Source organism: Triticum urartu, chromosome 7A, assembly GCF_056163025.1.
Source record: "Triticum urartu cultivar PI428250 chromosome 7A, HENAU_Tu73, whole genome shotgun sequence".
Lineage (NCBI taxonomy): Eukaryota > Viridiplantae > Streptophyta > Magnoliopsida > Poales > Poaceae > Triticum > Triticum urartu.
This window is the reverse complement of record NC_141879.1, coordinates 616,523,098-616,546,817: the sequence shown is the minus strand read 5'-3', so window position 1 is coordinate 616,546,817 and position 23,720 is coordinate 616,523,098. Positions and strand designations below refer to the sequence as shown.

The following is a 23,720-nucleotide window of genomic DNA, read 5'->3' as shown; positions in this document are numbered from 1 at the left end:
ATCCGCCCACAAGTGTTGCCAATATATTTGGTCACTGATTGGACGGTATTCCAAATAGGTTTAAAGCGCTTATAAGGGTGGGAGCCTACGCCTTAATTTGGTCGCTCTGGCTATATAGAAACGATTTGGTTTTTAATGAAAAAATGCTTCTCCTCTGCAGGTTATTTTCCGTTGTACGGGCTCGCTTCATACGTGGTCTATGCTACAACGATCGGAGCACCAATCGTTGTTCAAGGCGGTGTGTACGCGGTTGGAGCAGGTGGCTACGGAGGTTTTTTCCCAACATGGGTGGCAGCATAACCTCCGGATCGATCCACCACCACCTTCGACATAGGCATAGTGTCGGTCTATAGGAATTTACTGTTGCCGATATGTCGGTTTATATTTCTTGTTTTTTGTCAGACTTTTGGATTTGGCTGTGTGCATCTTAGTTATGCAGAGGCCGAGTGTTATTCATAATGTTTTGTATCCCCTTGATGCTACATTCTGAGATAATAAAATCGCCCTTTATCGAAAAAAGCTCAGTCAAAGAGAACATACCAACGACGGCCTCATAAATACGTCTTGAAGTACACTGCTACAGAAATATGCGATTTAAACACTAAATTTACCCAGCTCACAGTGACTATCATTCACTTTTGTACTCACAAAATCACAAGTATTGTATAAATGTTATATGACAAATGAAGTATATCTCAAATTTAGCTCAGATAAACACACCATAAATCCTTCCAGCAAAAGGAAACTATAGTACAAATACTCAAGACGGAGGTGGACGGTAGATTAATTTACGTAAGCCACCATATAACAGTCTTCTTCTTCTGTCGTCTTTCTTCACATTAACTTATTCACTGCTGGACAAAAGGGATACACATACCCATGACAGTTCAAAAGCAAACACTAACACATCCACACAAAGAAAAGGAAAAAAATGATGACCAGAACATAAATGAAATACTCCCCATCTCATGCTTCTTTGTGAATTCATTCACTCCATGCTAGTGAAACTTTGGATGAGAGAGAATTCTATACATCATCAAGCTTGCACAGCTTTAGCGATTCTGTATGCTGCGGCAGAAGCAACGGCACCGATAAAAGTAGTCTGGAGAGCACTGGAGAGTGGGCGGCTTCCAGTGAAGCGGCCTTTGACATAGCCAAAAAAGAATATCGCAGCAAGCGTGACCACAACCGATGTGAGCATTGCATCGTGAGCAGTGGGAATGAGCATGTAGGGAACGAGGGGGACCAGCCCGCCAACAACGTAGGACAGTGCTATCGCCAGAACGCTCTGCAGGGCTCTTCTAGGGTCCGGCTTCTCGAGTCCCAGCTCAAACTTCAATTAAATAATTATGACCAACTTAACATAATTTCTTTAGTGTGAAAGACACATCTTGTCACACATGTCATGTCAAAATAGATGACGTACCTCATCATGAACTTGAGCCAGGCTTGCGGCTTCCTAGGCAGGCCCATCACCACAGGGCCATACTCTTGGGCTTCGAGTCCATATTGCGACATGATCTCTCTGACCTTAGCAGCCTTTGGACATGGTTCGTAATTGTAAGAATGAAAATCCGAACCCGATAGGCCAAATTCCACAATGCACGCATAAATATGTACATATGTAGGTGCATGATCTTTTTTATGAACTAACTAATGTAGAAAAAAATATGTCCAATCTTTTTCGTCACAAAAGACATTCTCAAATTACCGATTTCAGGGACCGCAGTGATCTCCTCTTGCTCCCTTCTTAACTCCTGCTCATAATGGTCTGCTTCGCTCTTAGCCACCAGGTACCTATACAGCAACGTATCCCAAAGATGCAAATAGATGATGAGAGGTTAAGCCAAATCAGTAGTCTTGAATGCGCATCTTGTTCAAGATGCTCTCCAACTACCTTATTAAAGGAAAAATGTAGTGGAAAACCCGACAATATAAATATAACTAGAAATCCAAATTGTGATAATTCAAGACGTCAACCAAACAATGTAATTGTACATCAACTCTCTTATCCAAGTGAATTAGATTCATTTCCAGATGCTCTCCAACTTAACCCAAAAAAGGGAAAAAATAATATATTTAGTTTTAACCGCTCAATGGTAAAAGGCATCCATGTATGTGAGAGGCGAAACGGTAGCACCCCCCCCCCCCCCACCCAAGATGAACACTATAATATTCCATGTTTTTCAGAACGATTCAAATATATAGACATATAAATGTTCAGGTATCATGCATGATTGTAAATTACACGTGAAGATGATGGTGCCCCCCCGCCCCCAAAGAAATTTTTTCTGGTATAAAAACATGAAAATATTCTAGCAATAAAGATGTGAAGTTTATAAAGGGTACAAACTGATTATTTCTCAACAAAATTTTCGAAGTACAACTTAAACATTTGCATGTTTTCGTGTTTTACAGAATAATTTGACATTTCATAAATTTATTCCCGGTTGAGTAAGCTATCCTGTGCGGCTTTTGAATTTCTTCCGTTGTATACATCACAATACATACATTTTACATTCTTAAAGATCTTTATCTTAATACCATGTGTATGCAATAAGTATATTTATGTCTCAGAATAGGCATATCCAAACTTACGAACTTGCGAACGCTCTTATATTTCTTTACGGAGGGAGTACCAATTTAAAGTTGTACTTAGTGCCTACAACAAGCATATTTGGTGTAGCACATATATTAGAAATTGGGATAAATTGGCAAGGAAGTAATTGTACTTGCCACCTCTCCTCCCAATCCAATGGATCACAAATGGTTGCAGCATGATAAATGCTTGATCATTCCCTATTATATCCACCCCCACCCCCGTTCCCACAACAAAAGCTTTAAACTGACACTGTTTGAGAAAATGGAAGCTTAATTTATTAACCCGGGTCTAAGCACCAATAATACACAAGGCCAAAATATAACAAAGATAAATGGGATAAGAGAAACATCATGTTACATATAGCATTTTTGTTCATAACCTACAACTATTAATATTCCTGCACCAGAAGTCTATGAGCCAATAAGCGCCCCCCCCCCCCCCCCCAACATTCACTATAAATTGAACAACAAAGGTCGTAGCCCATCATATATATCGATGACTATTAATAACCTCTTGTATCATAAGCATTTCTTTCTGTTTTCCATCAGTTCTAGTTAATGTTTAAGGATCTTTTAAGATGCTTCAAACTACCCCCTAGATGGTAAGATTAGTATTTAATCCCAGCCATCCATCGAGCAAGGTTGGTTGTACCAAATTTTCACTTATGGCAAGTTATTTTATGACCCCACAGGATTCCCATCTGTACTAATGAAGAAAACCTATATGTTTATCGTCTTCACACCAAATACTAATACCACAGCAACGAATATGCATCACTTGTATAGTATTGCACATACACCATTTTGTTGAGGAAGACATTAATGCATAACATTGAGAGTGAGAGAAAGTGCATGTCGAAAATCAACCGGCTAAATAAAGTGAGTCGACGGAACTTTTGTCATTCACATTTAAATTCAATCGAAACTCATCCGGCTTGTGGGATAGCTGAATGGGTTTCAGATGTGCAAACATCTCATTCTGCGGAACAAATCATGGACCTAGCAAATCCCTCGAAAAAATGTCAGGATCAGCTTCGTATTTTTGTGATGGTCCATGTGTTATTTTTTCAGATCAACGGCCTGATCGCACAATGATTAATTAACTAGTTAACATTTCGATTATTTGTCCTTGCATGCCATACACCATGTGTTCTACTACTATCTGCACCGGGATGCATGTCCTGTTGATGTGTCATTGTGTGCACACCCTCGATATGTTTCAGCAAGTTGTGTGCGACGGATCAATACATTTATATATACACTGACAGTCTGTTTATTTCCCATAGTCTAGCAACTAAACTTGCAATGTTTCAACTGCTTATTTAATTTATATTTTTTTCTATTCAATTAGCATGTTTGTGCATCCGGATGTGCACAGGCTGCAAAAGATTCTTTCGTCTATTATCTAAATGAAAGTTGATTTGACAGTTAAGATCAAGTGTGCCAACAATATCGACATCCCTAATCTATAGTCACTCATGAAAGTAACGTTTGCTGTCGGATCCCAAAACCAGAACGGTACATGCGGGAAAATGACAAATCATGCGCGGCATTCCCATCTGCATCCACCATCAAAATTGCTAGCAAAACCATACAGATAATCATAACATTGTTAAGTGAGACAGCCCCAGGCATGATAGATGATTGATTAAATTCCTACCACTCGCGTGCACCATGAATCATGCTGTGCCAGGGGTGGATAGAAAGCTCGAGGCTCGAGGCCCGGGTCATGGCTCGGATGGCGAACTAGCCGAGCCCAATCCCTCTGACCAGTTTGTGAAGCTCGAAAGATCTTTGGAATCCTTGCACATGAAATTTTGGCATGACCTCTGATAAGAAAACAATTCACAATGATGTATAGGCATGTCATCACTCCATAAAATATCGTATCAAGTTTCACTAATAATATTAATTCATAGTCTCATTCATCATACTGTTGTTGGGGAACGTTGCAGAAAAAAAAAATTCTACTCGTTTCACCAAGATCATCTAGGAGTTCAACTAGCAACGAGCTATCGGATGCATCTACGTACCTTTGTAGATCGCGCACGGAAGCGTTCAAAAGAACGGTGATGATGTAGTCGTACTCGACGTGATCCAAATCACCGATGACCAGCGCCGAACGGACGGCACCTCCGCGTTCAACACACGTACGGGACGGGAGACGTCTCCTCCTTCTTGATCCAGCAAGGGAGAAGGAGAGGTTGATGAAGATCCAGCAGCACGACGGCGTGGTGGTGGATGCAGGGCGTCACAGTAGCAGGGCTTCGCCTATACTACGAAAAGGAGACGTAACGGGGAGAGAGGGAGGCGCCAGGGGCTGGGGTATGAAGTCCCTCCTCTCCCCCACTATATATAGGGGTGCCATGGGGGGGGGCGCCGGCCCTAGTAGATGAGATCTACTAGGGGGGGGGGGGGGCGGCCTAGGGTGGGGGGGCTTGCCCCCCAAGCAAGGGGGCGCCCCCTCTAGGGTTTCCCCCAACCCTAGCCGCATGGGCCCTTGGGGGGGTGGCGCCCCAGCCCACTATGGGCTGGGTTCCCTCCCACTTCAGCCCATGGGGCCCCCCGGGATAGGTGGCCCCACCCGGTGGACCCCCGGGACCCTTCCGGTGGTCCCGATACAATACCGGTGACCCCGAAACTTGTCCCGATGGCCAAAACAGCACTTCCTATATATAATTCTTTACCTCCGGACCATTTTGGAACTCCTCGTGACGTCCGGGATCTCATCCGGGACTCCGAACAATATTCGGGTTACTGCATATACATATCTTCACAACCCTAGCGTCACCGAACCTTAAGTGTGTAGATCCTACGGGTTCGGGAGACAAGCAGACATGACCGAGACGACTCTCCGGTCAATAACCAACAGCGGGATCTGGATACCCATGTTGGCTCCCACATGCTCCACGATGATCTCATCGGATGAACCACGATGTCGAGGATTCAATCAACCCCGTATGCAATTCCCTTTGTCAATCGATATGTTACTTGCCCGAGATTCGATCGTCGGTATCCCAATACCTCGTTCAATCTCGTTACCGGCAAGTCACTTTACTCGTACCGTAATGCATGATCCCGTGACCAGACACTTGGTCACTTTGAGCTCATTATGATGATGCATTACCGAGTGGGCCCAGTGATACCTCTCCGTCATACGGAGTGACAAATCCCAGTCTTGATCCATGTCACCCAACAGACACTTTCGGAGATACCCGTAGTCTACCTTTATAGTCACCCAGTTACGTTGTGACGTTTGGCATACCCAAAGCACTCCTATGGTATCCGGGAGTTACACGATCTCATGGTCTAAGGAAAAGATACTTGACATTGGAAAACTCTAGCAAACGAACTATACGATCTTGTGCTATGTTTAGGATTGGGTCTTGTCCATCACATCATTCTCCTAATGATGTGATCTCGTTATCAATGACATCCAATGTCCATAGTCAGGAAACCATGACTATCTGTTGATCAACGAGCTAGTCAACTAGAGGCTCACTAGGGACATGTTGGTGTCTGTTATTCACACATGTATTACGATTTCCGGATAACACAATTATAGCATGAATAAAGAAAATTATCATGAACAAGGAAATATAATAATAATGCTTTTATTATTGCCTCTAGGGCATATTTCCAACAGTCTCCCACTTGCACTAGAGTCAATAATCTAGTTACATTGTGATGAATCGAACACCCATGGAATTCTGGTGTTGATCATGTTTTGCTCTAGGGAGAGGTTTAGTCAACGGATCTGCTATATTCAGGTCCGTATGTACTTTACAAATCTCTATGTCTCCATCTTGAACATTTTCACGAATGGAGTTGAAGCGACGCTTGATGTGCCTTGTCTTCTTGTGAAACCTGGGCTCCTTGGCAAGAGCAATAGCTCCAGTGTTGTCACAGAAGAGCTTGATCGGCCCCGACGCATTGGGTATGACTCCTAGGTCGGTGATGAACTCCTTCACCCATATTGCTTCATGTGCTGCCTCCGAGGCTGCCATGTATTCCGCTTCACATGTAGATCCCGCCACGACGCTTTGCTTGCAACTGCACCAGCTTACTGCCCCACCATTCAAAATATACACGTATCCGGTTTGTGACTTAGAGTCATCCAGATCTGTGTCGAAGCTAGCGTCGACGTAACCCTTTACGACGAGCTCTTCGTCACCTCCATAAACGAGAAACATTTCCTTAGTCCTTTTCAGGTACTTCAGGATATTCTTGACCGCTGTCCAGTGTTCCTTGCCGGGATTACTTTGGTACCTTCCTACCAAACTTACGGCAAGGTTTACATCAGGTCTGGTACACATCATGGCATACATAATAGACCCTATGGCTGAGGCATAGGGGATGACACTCATCTCTTCTATTTCTTCTGCCGTGGTCGGACATTGAGCTGAGCTCAATTTCAAACCTTGTAATACAGGTAAGAACCCCTTCTTAGAATGATCCATATTGAACTTCTTCAATATCTTATCAAGGTATGTGCTTTGTGAAAGACCTATGAGGCGTCTCGATCTATCTCTATAGATTTTGATGCCTAATATATAAGCAGCTTCTCCAAGGTCCTTCATTGAAAAACTCTTATTCAAGTAGGCCTTGATGCTGTCCAAGAGTTCTATATCATTTCCCATCAAAAGTATGTCATCTACATATAATATGAGAAATGCTACAGAGCTCCCACTCACTTTCTTGTAAACGCAGGCTTCTCCATAAGTCTGCGTAAACCCAAACGCTTTGATCATCTCATCAAAGCGAATGTTCCAACTCCGAGATGCTTGCACCAGCCCATAAATCGAGCGTTGGAGCTTGCACACTTTGTCAGCATTCTTAGGATCGACAAAACCTTCTGGCTGCATCATATACAATTCTTCCTTAAGGAAACCATTAAGGAATGCCATTTTGACGTCCATTTGCCATATTTCATAATCATAGAATGCGGCAATCGCTAACATGATTCGGACGGACTTCAGCTTCGCTACCGGTGAGAAAGTGTCATCGTAGTCAACCCCTTGAACTTGTCGATAACCTTTAGCGACAAGCCGAGCTTTATAGATGGTCACATTACCATCCGCGTCTGTCTTCTTCTTAAAGATCCATTTATTTTCTATGGCTCGCCGTTCAACGGGCAAGTCAGTCAAAGTCCATACTTCGTTTTCATACATGGATCCTATCTCGGATTTCATGGCTTCTAGCCATTTGTCGGAATCCAGGCCCGCCATCGCTTCTTCATAGTTCGAAGGTTCACCGTTGTCTAACAACATGATTTCCAAGACAGGGTTGCCGTACCACTCTGGTGCGGAACGTGTCCTAGTGGACCTTCGAATTTCAGTAGGAGCTTGATCAGAAGTATCTTGATCATTATCATTAACTTCCTCTCTAGTCGGTGCAGTTACCTCAGGAACATTTTCTTGAGTTGCGCCATTTTCCGGTTCAAGAGGTAATACTTCATCAAGCTCTACTTTCCTCCCACTTACTTCTTTTGAGAGAAACTCTTTCTCTAGAAAGGACCCATTCTTGGCAACAAAGATCTTGCCTTCGGATCTGAGGTAGAAGATGTACCCAATAGTTTCTTTTTGGGTATCCTATGAAGACGCATTTTTCCGACTTGGGTTCGAGCTTTTCAGGTTGAAGTTTCTTGACATAAGCATTGCATCCCCAAACTTTTAGAAACGACAGCTTAGGTTTCTTCCCAAACCATAATTCATACGGTGTCGTCTCAACGGATTTCGACGGAGCCCAATTTAAAGTGAATGCGGTAGTCTCTAAAGCATAGCCCCAAAAAGATAGCGGTAAATCGGTAAGAGACATCATAGATCGCACCATATCTAATAGAGTGCGATTACGACGTTCGGACACACCGTTACGCTGAGGTGTTCCAGGCGGCGTGAGTTGTGAAACTATTCCACATTTTCTTAAGTGTGTGCCAAATTCGTGACTCAAGTATTCTCCTCCACGATCTGATCGTAGAAACTTGATTTTCCTGTCACGTTGATTTTCAACCTCACTCTGAAATTCCTTGAACTTTTCAAAGGTTTCAGACTTGTGTTTCATCAAGTAGACATACCCATATCTACTCAAGTCATCAGTGAGGGTGAGAACATAACGATAGCCACCGCGAGCCTCAACACTCATTGGACCGCACACATCAGTATGTATGATTTCCAATAAGTTGGTTGCTCGCTCCATTGTTCCTGAGAACGGAGTCTTGGTCATTTTACCCATGAGGCATGGTTCGCACGTGTCAAATGATTCATAATCAAGAGACTCTAAAAGTCCATCTGCATGGAGCTTCTTCATGCGTTTGACACCTATGTGACCAAGGCGGCAGTGCCACAAGTATGTGGGACTATCATTATCAACCTTACATCTTTTGGTACTCACATTATGAACATGTGTAGTAATACGCTCGAGATTCATTAAGAATAAACCATTTACCATAGGAGCATGACCATAAAACATATCTCTCATATAAATGGAACAACCATTATTCTCAGATTTAAATGAGTAGCCATCTCGAATTAAACGAGATCCCGATACAATGTTCATGCTCAAAGCTGGCACTAAATAACAATTATTGAGGTTTAAAACTAATCCCTTAGGTAAATGTAGAGGTAGCGTGCCGACGGCGATCACATCGACCTTGGAACCATTCCCGACGCGCATCGTCACCTCGTCCTTCGCCAGTCTCCGTTTATTCCGCAGCTCCTACTGTGAGTTACAAATATGAGCTACGGCACCGGTATCAAATACCCAGGAGTCACTACGAGTACTGATTAGGTACACATCAATTACATGTATATCACATATACCTTTTGTTTTGCCGGCCTTCTTGTCCGCTAAGTATTTAGGGCAGTTCCGCTTCCAGTGACCGCTTCGCTTGCAATAAAAGCACTCAGTCTCGGGCTTGGGTCCATTCTTTGGCTTCTTCCCGGCAGCTTGCTTGCCGGGCGCGGCAACCTCCTTGCCGTCCTTCTTGAAGTTCTTTTTACCCTTGCCTTTCTTGAACTTAGTGGTTTTATTGACCATCAACACTTGATGTTCCTTCTTGACTTCTACCTCCGCTGATTTCAGCATTGAGAACAACTCAGGAATGGTCTTTTGCATCCCCTGCATGTTGAAGTTCATCACAAAGCTCTTGTAGCTTGGTGGAAGCGACTGGAGGATTCTGTCAATGACCGCATCATCCGGGAGATTAACTCCCAGCTGAGACAAGCGATTATGTAACCCAGACATAGTGAGTATGTGCTCACTGACAGAACTATTTTCCTCCATTTTACAGCTGAAGAACTTATCGCAGACTTCATATCTCTCGATCCGGGCATGAGCTTGAAAAACCATTTTCAGCTCTTCGAACATCTCGTATGCTCCATGTCTCTCAAAACGTTTTTGGAGCCCCGGCTCTAAGCTATAAAGCATGCCGCACTGAACGAGGGAGTAGTCATCAGCACGTGTCTGCCAAGCGTTCATAACGTCTTGGTTCTGTGGGACGGGAGCTTCACCTAGCGGTGCTTGTAGGACATAATCTTTCTTGGCAGCTATGAGGATGATCCTCAGGTTCCGGACCCAGTCCGTATAGTTACTGCCATCGTCTTTCAGCTTGGTTTTCTCTAGGAACGCATTGAAGTTGAGGACTACGTTGGCCATTTGATCTACAAGACATATTGCAAAGATTTTAGACTAAGTTCATGATAATTAAGTTCATCTAATCAAATTATTAATGAACTCCCACTTAGATTAGACATCCCTCTAGTCATCTAAGTATTACATGATCCGAGTTAACTAGACCGTGTCCGATCATCACGTGAGACGGACTAGTCAACGTCGGTGAACATCTTCATGTTGATCGTATCTTCTATACGACTCATGTTCGACCTTTCGGTCTTCTGTGTTCCGAGGCCATGTCTGTACATGCTAGGCTCATCAAGTTAACCCTAAGTGTTTTGCATGTGTTCCGAGGCCATGTCTGTACATGCTAGGCTCGTCAACACCCGTTGTATGTGAACGTAAGGATCCATCACACCCGATCATCATGGCGTGCTTAGAAACGACGAACTGTAGCAACAGTGCACAGTTAGGGAAGAACACTTCTTGAAATTGCATGAGGGATCATCTTATTTACTACCGTCGTTCTAAGTAAACAAGATGCAAAACATGATAAACATCACATGCAATCAAATAATAAACGTGACATGATATGGCCAATATCACATAGCTCCTTTGATCTCCATCTTGGGGCTCCATGATCATCTTGTCACCGGCTTGACACCATGATCTCCATCATCATGATCTCCATCATCGTGTCTCCATGAAGTTGCTCGCCAACTATTACTTCTACTACTATGGCTAACGCGTTTAGCAATAAAGTAAAGTAATTTATATGGCATTTCTCGATGACACGCAGGTCATATAAAAGAATAAAGACAACTCCTATGGCTCCTGCCGGTTGTCATACTCATCGACATGCAAGTCGTGATTCCTATTACAATAGCATGAACATCTCATACATCACATATAGATCATTCATCATTCATCACAACTTTGGCCATATCATATCACAAACCACTTGCTGCAAAAACAAGTTAGACGTCCTCTAATTGTTGTTTGCAAGTTTTACGTGGCTGAATTAGGGTTCTAGCAAGAACGTCTTCTTACCTACATTTAAGCCACAACGTGATTTGTCAACTTCTATTTACCCTTCATAAGGACCCTGTTCATCGAATCCGCTCCAACTAAAGTGGGAGAGACAGACACCCGCCAGCCACCTTATGCAACTAGTGCATGTTAGTCGGTGGAACCGGTCTCACGTAAGCGTACGTGTAAGGTTGGTCCGGGCCGCTTCATCCCACAATACCGCTGAAGCAAGATAAGACTAGTAGGGGCAAGGAAGTTGACAAATCTACGCCCACAACAAATTGTGTTCTACTCGCGCAAGAAGAACTACGCATAAACCTGGCTCTGATACCACTGTTGGGGAACGTTGCAGAAAACAAAAATTTTCCTACTCGTTTCACCAAGATCATCTAGGAGTTAAACTAGCAACAAGCTATCGGATGCATCTACATACCTTTGTAGATCGCGCACGGAAGCGTTCAAAAGAACGGTGATGATGTAGTCGTACTCGACGTGATCCAAATCACCGATGACCAGCGCCGAACGGACGGCACCTCCGCGTTCAACACACGTACGGGACGGGAGACGTCTCCTCCTTCTTGATCCAGCAAGGGAGAAGGAGAGGTTGATGAAGATCCAGCAGCACGACGGCGTGGTGGTGGATGCAAGGCGTCACAGCAGCAGGGCTTCGCCTATACTACGAAAAGGAGACGTAACGGGGAGAGAGGGAGGCGCCAGGGGCTGGGGTATGAAGTCCCTCCTCTCCCCCACTATATATAGGGGTGCCATGGGGGGCGCCGGCCCTAGTAGATGAGATCTACTAGGGGGGCGGCGGCCTAGGGTGGGGGGGCTTGCCCCCCAAGCAAGGGGGCGCCCCCTCTAGCGTTTCCCCCAACCCTAGCCGCATGGGCCCTTGGGGGGGTGGCGCCCCAGCCCACTATGGGCTGGGTTCCCTCCCACTTCAGCCCATGGGGCCCCCCGGGATAGGTGGCCCCACCCGGTGGACCCCCGGGACCCTTCCGGTGGTCCCGGTACAATACCGGTGACCCCGAAACTTGTCCCGATGGCCAAAATAGCACTTCCTATATATAATTCTTTACCGCCGGACCATTCCGGAACTCCTCGTGACGTCCGGGATCTCATCCGGGACTCCGAACAATATTCGGGTTACTGCATATACATATCTTCACAACCCTAGCGTCACCGAACCTTAAGTGTGTAGACCCTACGGGTTCGGGAGACAAGCAGACATGACCGAGACGACTCTCCGGTCAATAACCAACAGCGGGATCTGGATACCCATGTTGGCTCCCACATGCTCCACGATGATCTCATCGGATGAACCACGATGTCGAGGATTCAATTAACCCCGTATGCAATTCCCTTTGTCAATCGATATGTTACTTGCCCGAGATTCGATCGTCGGTATCCCAATACCTCGTTCAATCTCGTTACCGGCAAGTCACTTTACTCGTACCGTAATGCATGATCCCGTGACCAGACACTTGGTCACTTTGAGCTCATTATGATGATGCATTACCGAGTGGGCCCAGTGATACCTCTCCATCATACGGAGTGACAAATCCCAGTCTTGATCCATGTCACCCAACAGACACTTTCGGAGATACCCGTAGTCTACCTTTATAGTCACCCAGTTACGTTGTGACGTTTGGCATACCCAAAGCACTCCTAATGTATCCGGGAGTTACACGATCTCATGGTCTAAGGAAAAGATACTTGACATTGGAAAACTCTAGCAAACGAACTATACGATCTTGTGCTATGTTTAGGATTGGGTCTTGTCCATCACATCATTCTCCTAATGATGTGATCTAGTTATCAATGACATCCAATGTCCATAGTCAGGAAACCATGACTATCTGTTGATCAACGAGCTAGTCAACTAGAGGCTCACTAGGGACATGTTGGTGTCTTTTATTCACACATGTATTACGATTTCCGGATAACACAATTATAGCATGAATAAAGACAATTATCATGAACAAGGAAATATAATAATAATGCTTTTATTATTGCCTCTAGGGCACATTTCCAACAACTGCAACACTAATCCATCCACATGCACTTAGTCTAACAATTCCATTAGGGAGATTTGTTTGAACATGTGTGATGCCTGAGCCCTGGGATGTGCTGCACACCCCAAAATATACGAATACTACTCCAATAAAGCCATGAAACAGTTTGATCCCGTGATGGCACGCACTAACACTAAGAAACTGAAATCATTTTGTGTACCGAATGCTATGCAGGAGGCATGTTGTCGACCACCGTGCAATTGCTCACCACCTTGTCCATTCTGCTGGCCTAGACCGGGGATTTCCCAAGGGAAGTTTGTCTAGACAAGGCTCGAAACCTAAAACTCTTGCTCTCAGCGTTTGAGCAAATGTCGGGTCTCAAAATAACTTCCATAAAAGTGAACTTTTCTGCTTTGGAGAAGCCGTTGAGGCGGCTGCCGATTATGCTGAGCTCTTTGGTTGCGCACATGGCCAATTCCCAATTAAATATTTGGGAATACCGATCCACTATCGGCGTCTCACCATTGCGGAGTGGAAGCATGTAGAGGAGCGTCTAGAGAAACGATTGAGCAGTTGGATAGGCAAGCTGCTCTCAGTTGGAGGACGGTTGGTTTTGATTAACTCCGTTCTCACAAATATGGTTCTCTATATGCTTTCTTTCTTCCAACTCCCAAAAGCGGTCCTGCAAAGATTGGATTATTTTAGATCCAGATTTTTTTGGCAAGGAGATGGAGAAAAGAAAAAATACCGGTTGGCCAAATGGAGCATGGTTTGTAGGCCAAAAGACCAAGGCGGCCATGGAATTCATGACCTACAGGTCAAGAATGAGGCATTTCTCAGTAAATGGTTGTTCAAACTTCTTACTGAGGATGGTGTTTGGCAAACCATGTTGCGCAACAAGTATCTAGGCCAAAAGGCGGTGTCCCAGGCATATTGGAAACGTGGTGACTCGCACTTTTGGGCTGGCCTAATGGCGGCAAAGAAACATCTCTTTCGCTTTGGGTCTTTCGCGATAAAAGACGGGTCGAAGATTCGATTATGGGAAGACATCTGGCTAGGCAATGCCAGTCTCAGAGAACAATATCCAGCCTTATATAACATTGCTCGCGATAAGAACAATACTATTGCACACGTGCTCAGTTCATCCCCGCCGAACATTTCGTTTAGGCGGGATTTGATTGGCCCCAGACTTCTGTCATGGCATAATATTTTGTCCCGGTTGGATTCGATTAACTTGACACAAGGTCGGGATGTGTTTCGCTGGAACCTTACTACATCAGGATATTTTACAGTAGACTCTATGTACCGGGCGCTCACACATTCTGAGGTACCAGTGAGTAATAGCAAGAAAATTTCGAAGTCCAAGATTCCACTAGAAGTGAAAATTTTCATGTGGTATCTTCGTAAGGGAGTTGTGTTGACCAAAGACAACCTCGCACGACGGAACTGGCCAGGGAGTAAGAAGTGTTGTTTTTGTACTCATGACGAGACAATCAAACACCTCTTTTTCCAATGCAAGTTTGCACGTTCTACGTGGTCAATCATCCAAATAGCGTCAAATTTATATCCGCCCACAAGTGTTGCCAATATATTTGGTCACTGGTTGGACGGTTTTCCAAATAGGTTTAAAGCGCTTATAAGGGTGGGAGCGTACGCCTTAATTTGGTCGCTCTGGCTATATAGAAACGATTTGGTTTTTAATGAAAAAATGCTTCTCCTCTGCAGGTTATTTTCCGTTGTACGCACTCGCTTCATACGTGGTCTATGCTACAACGATCGGAGCACCAATCGTTGTTCAAGACGGTATGTACGTGGTTGGAGCAGGTGGCTACGGAGGTTTTTTCCCAACATGGGTGGCAGCATAACCTCCGGATCGATCCACCACCACCTTCGACATAGGCATAGTGTCGGTCTATAGGAATTTACTGTTGCCGATATGTCGGTTTATATTTCTTGTTTTTTGTCAGACTTTTGGATTTGGCTGTGTGCATCTTAGTTATGCAGAGACCGGGTGTTACTCATAATGTTTTGTATCCCCTTGATGCTACATTCTGAGATAATAAAATCGCCCTTTATCGAAAAAAAAGTTCAGTCAAAGAGAACATACCAACGACGGCCTCATAAATACGTCTTGAAGTACACTGCTACAAAAAATATGCGATTTAAACACTAAATTTACCCAGCTCCCAGTGACCCTGTATCATTCACTTTTGTAATCACAAAATCACAAGTATTGTATAAATATTATATGACAAATGAAGTATATCTCAAATTTAGCTCAGATAAACACACCATAAATCCTTCCAGCAGAAGGAAACTATAGTACAAATACTCAAGACGGAGGTGGGCGGTAGATTAATTTACGCAAGCCACCATATAACAGTCTTCTTCTTCTGTCGTCTTTCTTCACGTTAACTTATTCACTGCTGGACAAAAGGGATACACATACCCATGACAGTTCAAAAGCAAACACTAACACATCCACACAAAGAAAAGGAAAAAATGATGACCAGAATATAAATGAAATACTCCCCATCTCATGCTTCTTTGTGAATTCATTCACTCCATGCTAGTGAAACTTTGGATGAGATGGAATTCTATACATCATCAAGCTTGCACAACTTTAGCGATTCTGTATGCTGCCGCAGAAGCAACGGCACCGATAAAAGTAGTCTGGAGAGCACTGGAGAGTGGGCGGCTTCCAGTGAAGCGGCCTTTGACATAGCCAAAAAAGAAGATCGCAGCAAGCGTGACCACAATCGATGTGAGCATTGCATCGTGAGCAGTGGGAATGAGCATGTAGGAAACGAGGGGGACCAGCCCGCCAACAACGTAGGACAGTGCTATCGCCAGAACGCTCTGCAGGGCTCTTCTAGGGTCCGGCTTCTCGAGTCCCAGCTCAAACTTCAATTAAATAATTATGACCAACTTAACATAATTTATTTAGTGCGAAAGACACATCTTGTCACACATGTCATGTCAAAAAAGACGACGTACCTCATCATGAACTTGAGCCAGGCTTGCGGCTTCCTAGGCAGGCCCATCACGACAGGGCCATACTTTTGGGCTTCGAGTCCATATTGCGACATGATCTCTCCGACCTTAGCAGCCTCTGGACATGGTTCGTAATTGTAAGAATGAAAATCCGAACCCGATAGGTCAAATTCCGCAATGCACGCATAAATATGTACATATGTAGGTGCATGCACTTTTATATGAACTAACTAATGTAGAAAAAAATATGTCCAATCTTTTTCGTCACAAAAGACATTCTCAAATTACCGATTCCAGGGACCGCAGTGATCTCCTCTTGCCCCCCCCCCCCCCCCAAAGAAATTTTTTGTGGTATAAAAACATGAAAATATTCTAGAAATAAAGATGTGAAGTTTATAAAGGGTACAAACTGATTATTTCTCAACAAAATTTTTGAAGTACAACTTAAACATTTGCATGTTTTCGTGTTTTACAAAATAATTTGATATTTCATAAATTTATTCCCGGTTGAGTAAGCTATCCTGTGCGGCTTTTGAATTTCTTCCGTTGTATACATCACAATACATACATTTTACATTCTTAAAGATCATTATCTTAATACCATGTGTATGCAATAAGTATATTTATGTCTCAGAATAGGCATATCCAAACTTACGAACTTACGAACGCTCTTATATTTCTTTACGAAGGGAGTACCAATTTAAAGTTGTACTTAGTGCCTACAACAAGCATATTTGGTGTAGCACATATATTAGAAATTGGGATAAATTGGCAAGGAAGTAATTGTACTTGCCACCTCTCCTCCCAATCCAATGGATCACAAATTGTTGCAGCATGATAAATGCTTGATCATTCCCTATTATATCCACCCCCACCCCGTTCCCACAACAAAAGCTTTAAACTGACACTGTTTCAGAAAATGGAAGCTTAATTTATTAACCCGGGTCTAAGCAGCAATAATACACAAGGCCAAAATATAACAAAGATAAATGGGATAAGAGAAACATCATGTTACATATAGCATTTTTGTTCATAACCTACAACTATCAATATTCCTGCACCAGAAGTCTATGAGCCAATAAGCCCCCCCCCCCCCCCCCCCCAACATTCACTATAAATTGAACAACAAAGGCCGTAGCCCATCATATATATCGATGACTAATAATAACCTCTTGTATCGTCAGCATTTCTTTCTGTTTTCCATGAGTTGTATTTAATGTTTAAGGATCTTTTAAGATGCTTCAGACTACCCCCTAGATGGTAAGATTAGTATTTAATCCCAGCCATCCATCGAGCAAGGTTGGTTGTACCAAATTTTCACTTATGGCAAGTTATTTTCTGACCCCACAGGATTCCCATCTGTACTAATGAAGAAAACCTATATATTTATCGTCTTCACACCAAATACTAATGCCACAGCAACGAATATGCATCACTTGTATAGTATTGCACATACACCATTTTGTTGAGGAAGACATTAATGCATAACATTGAGAGTGAGAGAAAGTGTATGTCGAAAATCATCCGGCTAAATAAAGCGAGTCGACGGAACTTTTGTCATTCACATTTAAATTCAATCGAAACTCATCCGGCTTGTGGGATAGCTGAATGGGTTTCAGACGTGCAAACATCTCATTTTGTGGAACAAATCATGGAGCTAGCAAATCCCTCGAAAAAAATGTCAGGATCAGCTTCGTATTTTTGGGATGGTCCGTGTGTTATTTTTTCAGATCAACGGCCTGATCGCACAATGATTAATTAACCAGTTAACATTTCGATTATTTGTCCTTGCATGCGATACACCATGTGTTCTACTACTATCTGCACCGGGATGCATGTCCTGTTTATGTGTCATTGTGTGCACACCCTCGATATGTTTCAGCAAGTTGTGTGTGACGGATCAATACATTTATATATACACTGACAGTCTGTTTATTTCCCATAGTCCAGCAACTAAACTTGCAGTGTTTCAATTGCTTATTTAATTTATATTTTTTTCTATTCAATTAGCATGTTTGTGCATCCGGATGTGCACAGGCTGCAAAAGATTCTTTCGTCTATTATCTAAATGAAAGTTGATTTGACAGTTAAGATCAAGTGAGCCAACAATATCGACATCCCTAATCTATAGTCACTCATCAAAGTAATGTTTGCAGTCGGATCCCAAAACCAGAACGGTACACGCGGGAAAATGACAAATCGTGCGCGGCATTCCCATCTGCATCCACCATCAAAATTGCTAGCAAAACCGTACAGATAATCATAACATTGTTAAGTGAGACAGCCCCATGCATGATAGATGATTGATTAAATTCCTACCACTCGCGTGCACCATGAATCATGCTGTGCCAGGGGTGGATAGAAAGCTCGAGGCTTGAGGCCCGGGTCATGGCTTGGATGGCGAACTAGCCGAGCCCAATCCCTCTGACCAGTTTGTGAAGCTCGAAAGATCTTTGGAATCCTTGCACATGAAATTTTGGCATGACCTTTGATAGGAAAACAATTCACAATGATGTATAGGCATGTCATCACTCCATAAAATATTGTATCAAGTTTCACTAATAACATTAATTCATAGTCTCATACATCATACTGCAACACTAATCCATCCACATGCACTTAGTCCAACAATTCCATTAGGGAGATTTGTTTGAACATGTGTGATGCCTGAGCCCTGGGATGTGCTGCACACCCTAAAATATACGAATACTACTCCAATAAAGTCATGAAACAGTTTGATCCCGTGATGGCACGCACTAACACTAAGAAACTGAAATCATTTTGTGTACCGAATGCTATGCAGGAGGCATGTCGTCGACCACCGTGCAATTGCTCACCACCCTTTCCATTCTGCTGGCCTAGACCGGGGATTTCCCAAGGGAAGTTTGTCTAGATCGTGCGTGTGGTCATGGTCATAATCATGTAATACAGGGAGTAGGCGTGTAATAGGTAAATGGTCACTCAGTTTTTTTATTTTGAAAAGTCATTGAAAATCTTTTGGAAATTATCCGGTTCCCCCACTCCTTCAATGCTCCCAACTTCCAAAAATACATTTAAATGTTTCAAAAGTTCCCGAAGAACGTTAAGAATGTTCACAAGACATGGGCCTATAATCCCAAAAAAATTCAAATCCAAATTCGAAATACGTAAGGAGAAATGAAAAGACAAACCACAGTGAATAGTGTCACAAAAAGACAAAAGCAAAAAAGACACTATTCACATCCTGAATTTTCTTTTTGTTTCTCCATGTATATGTTGATTTTGGATTTGAAATTTTGAGGGATTGTTGAGACAAGTCTTGTAAACACTAAAAATTTATTTTCGGAACTTTTTGAAACATTAAAATGTATTTTTGAGAGATGGTGGCATGGGAGCATTTGAGGAGTGGGTGCTCCCAAATTCCAAAACATAAATTTAAATCTTGATCGAAACTTATTTATTGATAGCTTCCATTCAGTCGTGTGAACTCTTTGATTTGGGCACTCCTATATTTTGGGTGTCAGCATGTCATGCATATAAGAGCAACTCTAGCAGATACCCCTAAAACACCTCGAGAAAAAGGTCCAGACCATATCCTGCAAAACCGCATGTACTGTAATTTTTTTACCGTCCCCCTAAAAACCGCACCGTCCTCTAAATATGGAGGTTTGAAGGAAAAATTTATAGCTCCCTCTATACCAGAAGACCATTGACGGGAGGGAAATTTTAGCTCCCGCGCATTCACCCTCGCCATCGCCGCCATCATCCACGGTTGATTTCGGCCATCCCTGCCGCCACCAACCTTCACACCACTGCGGTGGCTTGGAGGTCACACGCGCTCCTGTGCATGACCAGGAGCAGCCCGATGTCGTCCACCTCACCTATGGGGGCCGCACGTCGGACCTTGGAGCTTGAATGGGACCAGCTTGTGGGAGCCCCACGTCCGAGCTCAAGATGGACCAGCCTCCAGAGGCCGCGCATCGGAGCAAAAATTTCGAGCGGTATCAGCCCGTTGTCACGGCCGATGTGAACCAGGGGTCACCACCTCCTCTACCCCGACGACATAGAGCGGAACTGATTTGCTGCATCAAGCTGACTCGAGAAGAATCAGGGGTCAACCTCGATTGTAATTCAGTTTTTGTTTTGAGGGTGCTTTGTGCTAAATCTTTACGAGATCTGTTCTACCACAGCACACATCATACCATGAAAACTCACCAAACCCTTTTTGTGGTATACACTAAAACGATTTTACAGTATGAGTTTTTAGGGCATCCGTTAGAGTTGCTCAAAGGTTGGAGCTGGAAATGTGTCATCATATCTAGTATACTACACATGCCACTTCATCACACATGCCCCACCATTTATATTTCTCTCTTCATGCATGAAAAATGCTACTTACTCTCTCAACATGCACGGTCTCCCGCTTAATCAACCACACTACTTTTATTTCTCTCAATATGCATGAGAGTATGCTACTTATATTCTATAAATACTCCCTCCATTCCCTTATACAAGGCCGCTATGAAAAATACATTTTGCATCTATACAAGACCACTAACAGTAATCGAGGCAAAAAATAATGATGTTTCCTCACACTATCAACTTGTTTAATACTTGCATGCTTGTAGTCATAATGACACTGTGTTACTTCCTTCACATTCCTTCCTTGCATGCATACAGGCGTATTAATGATTTCGGTTAATGAAAAGAAAAGTGGACTTGCAAAGCTATCGTTAAATTTTACCTTGGTACATGTAATTTGAATTTGTGGCTTGTATAAGGGAATGGAGGGAGTATCAAAAACTTTATAATCATTAAACAAAATAAGTGTGTGGGTGCGTGCGTGTGAGTGTGTGTGGTCTTCCTTCTCGTATTCAAATTTCAGACAACAAATCTCATCAAATAATATATTGCAACCCAATTCCCGTAACAACCTGCGCGGTATCATCTAGTGTAAGTAACAAATGAGCTTCCGTTATAGTGGGGACTCAAAGAGTTCATGCATGAGGGAACTGTACTAATTTATGCATGATTTGCTGCTTTAAATTTGTCTAACCGATTGCTTATTCTAAAAAAAGGAGGGTCAAAACCTTTTTTTGCGCCTCCTGCCCTGCATTCGCAGGTGCACGTAACCATAAATTAACTAAATAAGATGCAAGTCGGCGCTTAAACTTACAAGTAGAGTCCAACAAGTATATAGCAATGACGAAACCACGACAAGATGAGAAACAACCAACTAGCATTGTAAACTCATAATTTTCTTCCATGACCAAATTTCAAGAAGGAAGTAGGAACATGCACCGACATTGCCTGGTCAAACCTATGAATGTTAAGGTAAAGACTTTCATCCTAGAAAATTGAGTCCGACCAATCAAGGCTAGAAGATCATAACAAAGAAAACAAATTCAACAAAGAGGCGGTGCAACTACGCCATTGCCGGTCTGACAAGTGAAAGAAAGATGGCTAGTTTTCAGCCACAACATGTAGTGACATTCTAGCCACACCATCATAACACAGATGTTCCGAGAGATGCGTCGCTATTATTCTAGCAATATCCACGTGCCATGGTGTCCTCGAGAGCAAATGAACAAGATCAAGCTCAAATCAAGCCATATGATTATTGTTCGTCCACCTCACGCGCGAATATTTCACTCATTGCAGGGGGGGGGGGGGGGGGTGAATCCATGACTCACAATTGTAGTGGTACACTGCATTTTTACGAGGTAGGAAGAGATATGAAATATGTATTTATGTACAAGGACAAAGGCATTACATAACATTATATATCGTTGAGCATATGATAAGGAAGAAGAAGCCAATTCGGAATAGCACGGCAAGGAGTACATGGTCGTCTAAGCTAAAGAGATTTTCTTTACTTAGTCATGGAAGACTGTGAATCTGACTCGAATTCACTCTGATTTGGAAGGCATGACGTGTTGGGGAACGTAGCAGAATTTTAAAATTTTCTACGCATCACCAAGATCAATCTATGGAGTCATGTAGCAACGAGGGAGAGAGGAGTGCATCTACATACCCTTGTAGATCGCGCGCGGAAGCGTTCAAGAGAATGGGGTTGATGGAGTCGTACTCGTCGTGATCCAAATCACCGATGACCTAGCGCCGAACGGACGGCACCTCCGTGTTCAACACACGTACGGTTGGGAAGACGTCTCCTCCAACTTGATCCAGCAAGGGGGGAGGAGAGGTTGATGAAGATCCAGCAGCACGATGGCGTGGTGGTGGAAGCAACGGTGATCTCAGCAGGGCTTCGCCAAGCACAGGGAGATGGAGGAGTGTCACGGGAGGGAGAGGGAGAGGCCAGGGGCTAGGGTGAGGCTGCCCTCCCTCCCCCCCACTATATATAGGGTATCCAAGGGGGGGGGGGCGCCCGCCCTATGAGATCCAATCTCCTAGGGGGGGCGGCGGCCAAGGGGTGGCTTGCCCCCCAAGGCAAGTGTGGCGCCCCCCACCCCTAGGGTTTCCAACCCTAGGCGCAGGGGGAGGCCCAAGGGGGGCGCACCAGCCCACTAGGGGCTGGTTCCCCTCCCACTTCAGCCCATGGGGCCCTCCAGGATAGGTGGCCCCACCCGGTGGACCCCCGGGACCCTTCCGGTGGTCTCGGTACAATACCGATTACCCCCGAAACTTTCCCGATGGCCGAAACTTGACTTCCTATATATAAATCTTCACCTCCGGACCATTCTGGAACTCCTCGTGACGTCCGGGATCTCATCCGGGACTCGGAACAACTTCCGGGTTACCGTATAATAATATCTCAACAACCCTAGCGTCACCGAACCTTAAGTGTGTAGACCCTACGGGTTCGGGAGACATGCAGACATGACCGAGACGACTCTACGGTCAATAACCAACAGCGGGATCTGGATACCCATGTTGGCTCGCACATGCTCCTCGATGATCTCATCGGATGAACCACGATGTCGAAGATTCAATCAATCCGTATACAATTCCCTTTGTCAATAGGTACGTTACTTGCCCGAGACTCGATCATCGGTATCCCAATACCTCGTTCAATCTCGTTACCGGCAAGTCACTTTACTCGTACCGTAATGCATGATCCCATGATCAACCACTTGGTCACATTGAGCTCATTATGATGATGCATTACCGAGTGGGCCCAGAGATACCTCTCCGTCATACGGAGTGACAAATCCCAGTCTCGATTCGTGCTAACCCAACAGACACTTTCGGAGATACCTGTAGTGTACCTTTATAGTCACCCAGTTACGTTGTGACGTTTGGCACACCCAAAGCACTCCTACGGTATCCGGGAGTTGCACCATCTCATGGTCTAAGGAAATGATACTTGACATTCGGAAAAGCTACAACAAACGAACTACACGATCTTTGAGCTATGCTTAGGATTGGGTCTTGTCCATCACATCATTCTCCTAATGATGCGATCCCGTTATCAATGACATCCAATGTCCATAGTCAGGAAACCATGACTATCTTTTGATCAATGAGCTA

The 23,720-nt window shown here is 43.9% G+C and overlaps 1 protein-coding gene across 1 annotated transcript; it reads right to left on the bottom strand.

Moving 5' to 3' along the window:
* Window positions 1-1,036: 1,036 nt before the first annotated feature.
* On the bottom strand, window positions 1,037-16,300 carry LOC125519152 (vacuolar iron transporter 1-like). Its single transcript, XM_087533508.1, has 4 exons — window positions 16,254-16,300; window positions 1,712-1,797; window positions 1,423-1,541; window positions 1,037-1,333 (listed from the first exon to the last, which is right to left on the bottom strand). Exons 1-4 carry the CDS (start codon window positions 16,298-16,300, stop codon window positions 1,037-1,039), a joined length of 549 nt encoding a protein of 182 aa, XP_087389634.1.
* Between the last annotated feature and the right edge of the window lie 7,420 nt (window positions 16,301-23,720).

Coding starts and splice junctions, on each gene's coding strand:
- LOC125519152 (XM_087533508.1), bottom strand. CDS start 16,300: ATGGGCCTGCCTAGGAAGCCGCAAGCCTGGCTCAAGTTCATGATGAG. Junction 1,542..1,711: donor CACTGCGGTCCCTGAAATCG/GTAATTTGAGAA, acceptor AACCATGTCCAA/AGGCTGCTAAGGTCAGAGAG. Junction 1,334..1,422: donor TCAAGTTCATGATGAGGTAC/GTCATCTATTTT, acceptor ATTTAATTGAAG/TTTGAGCTGGGACTCGAGAA.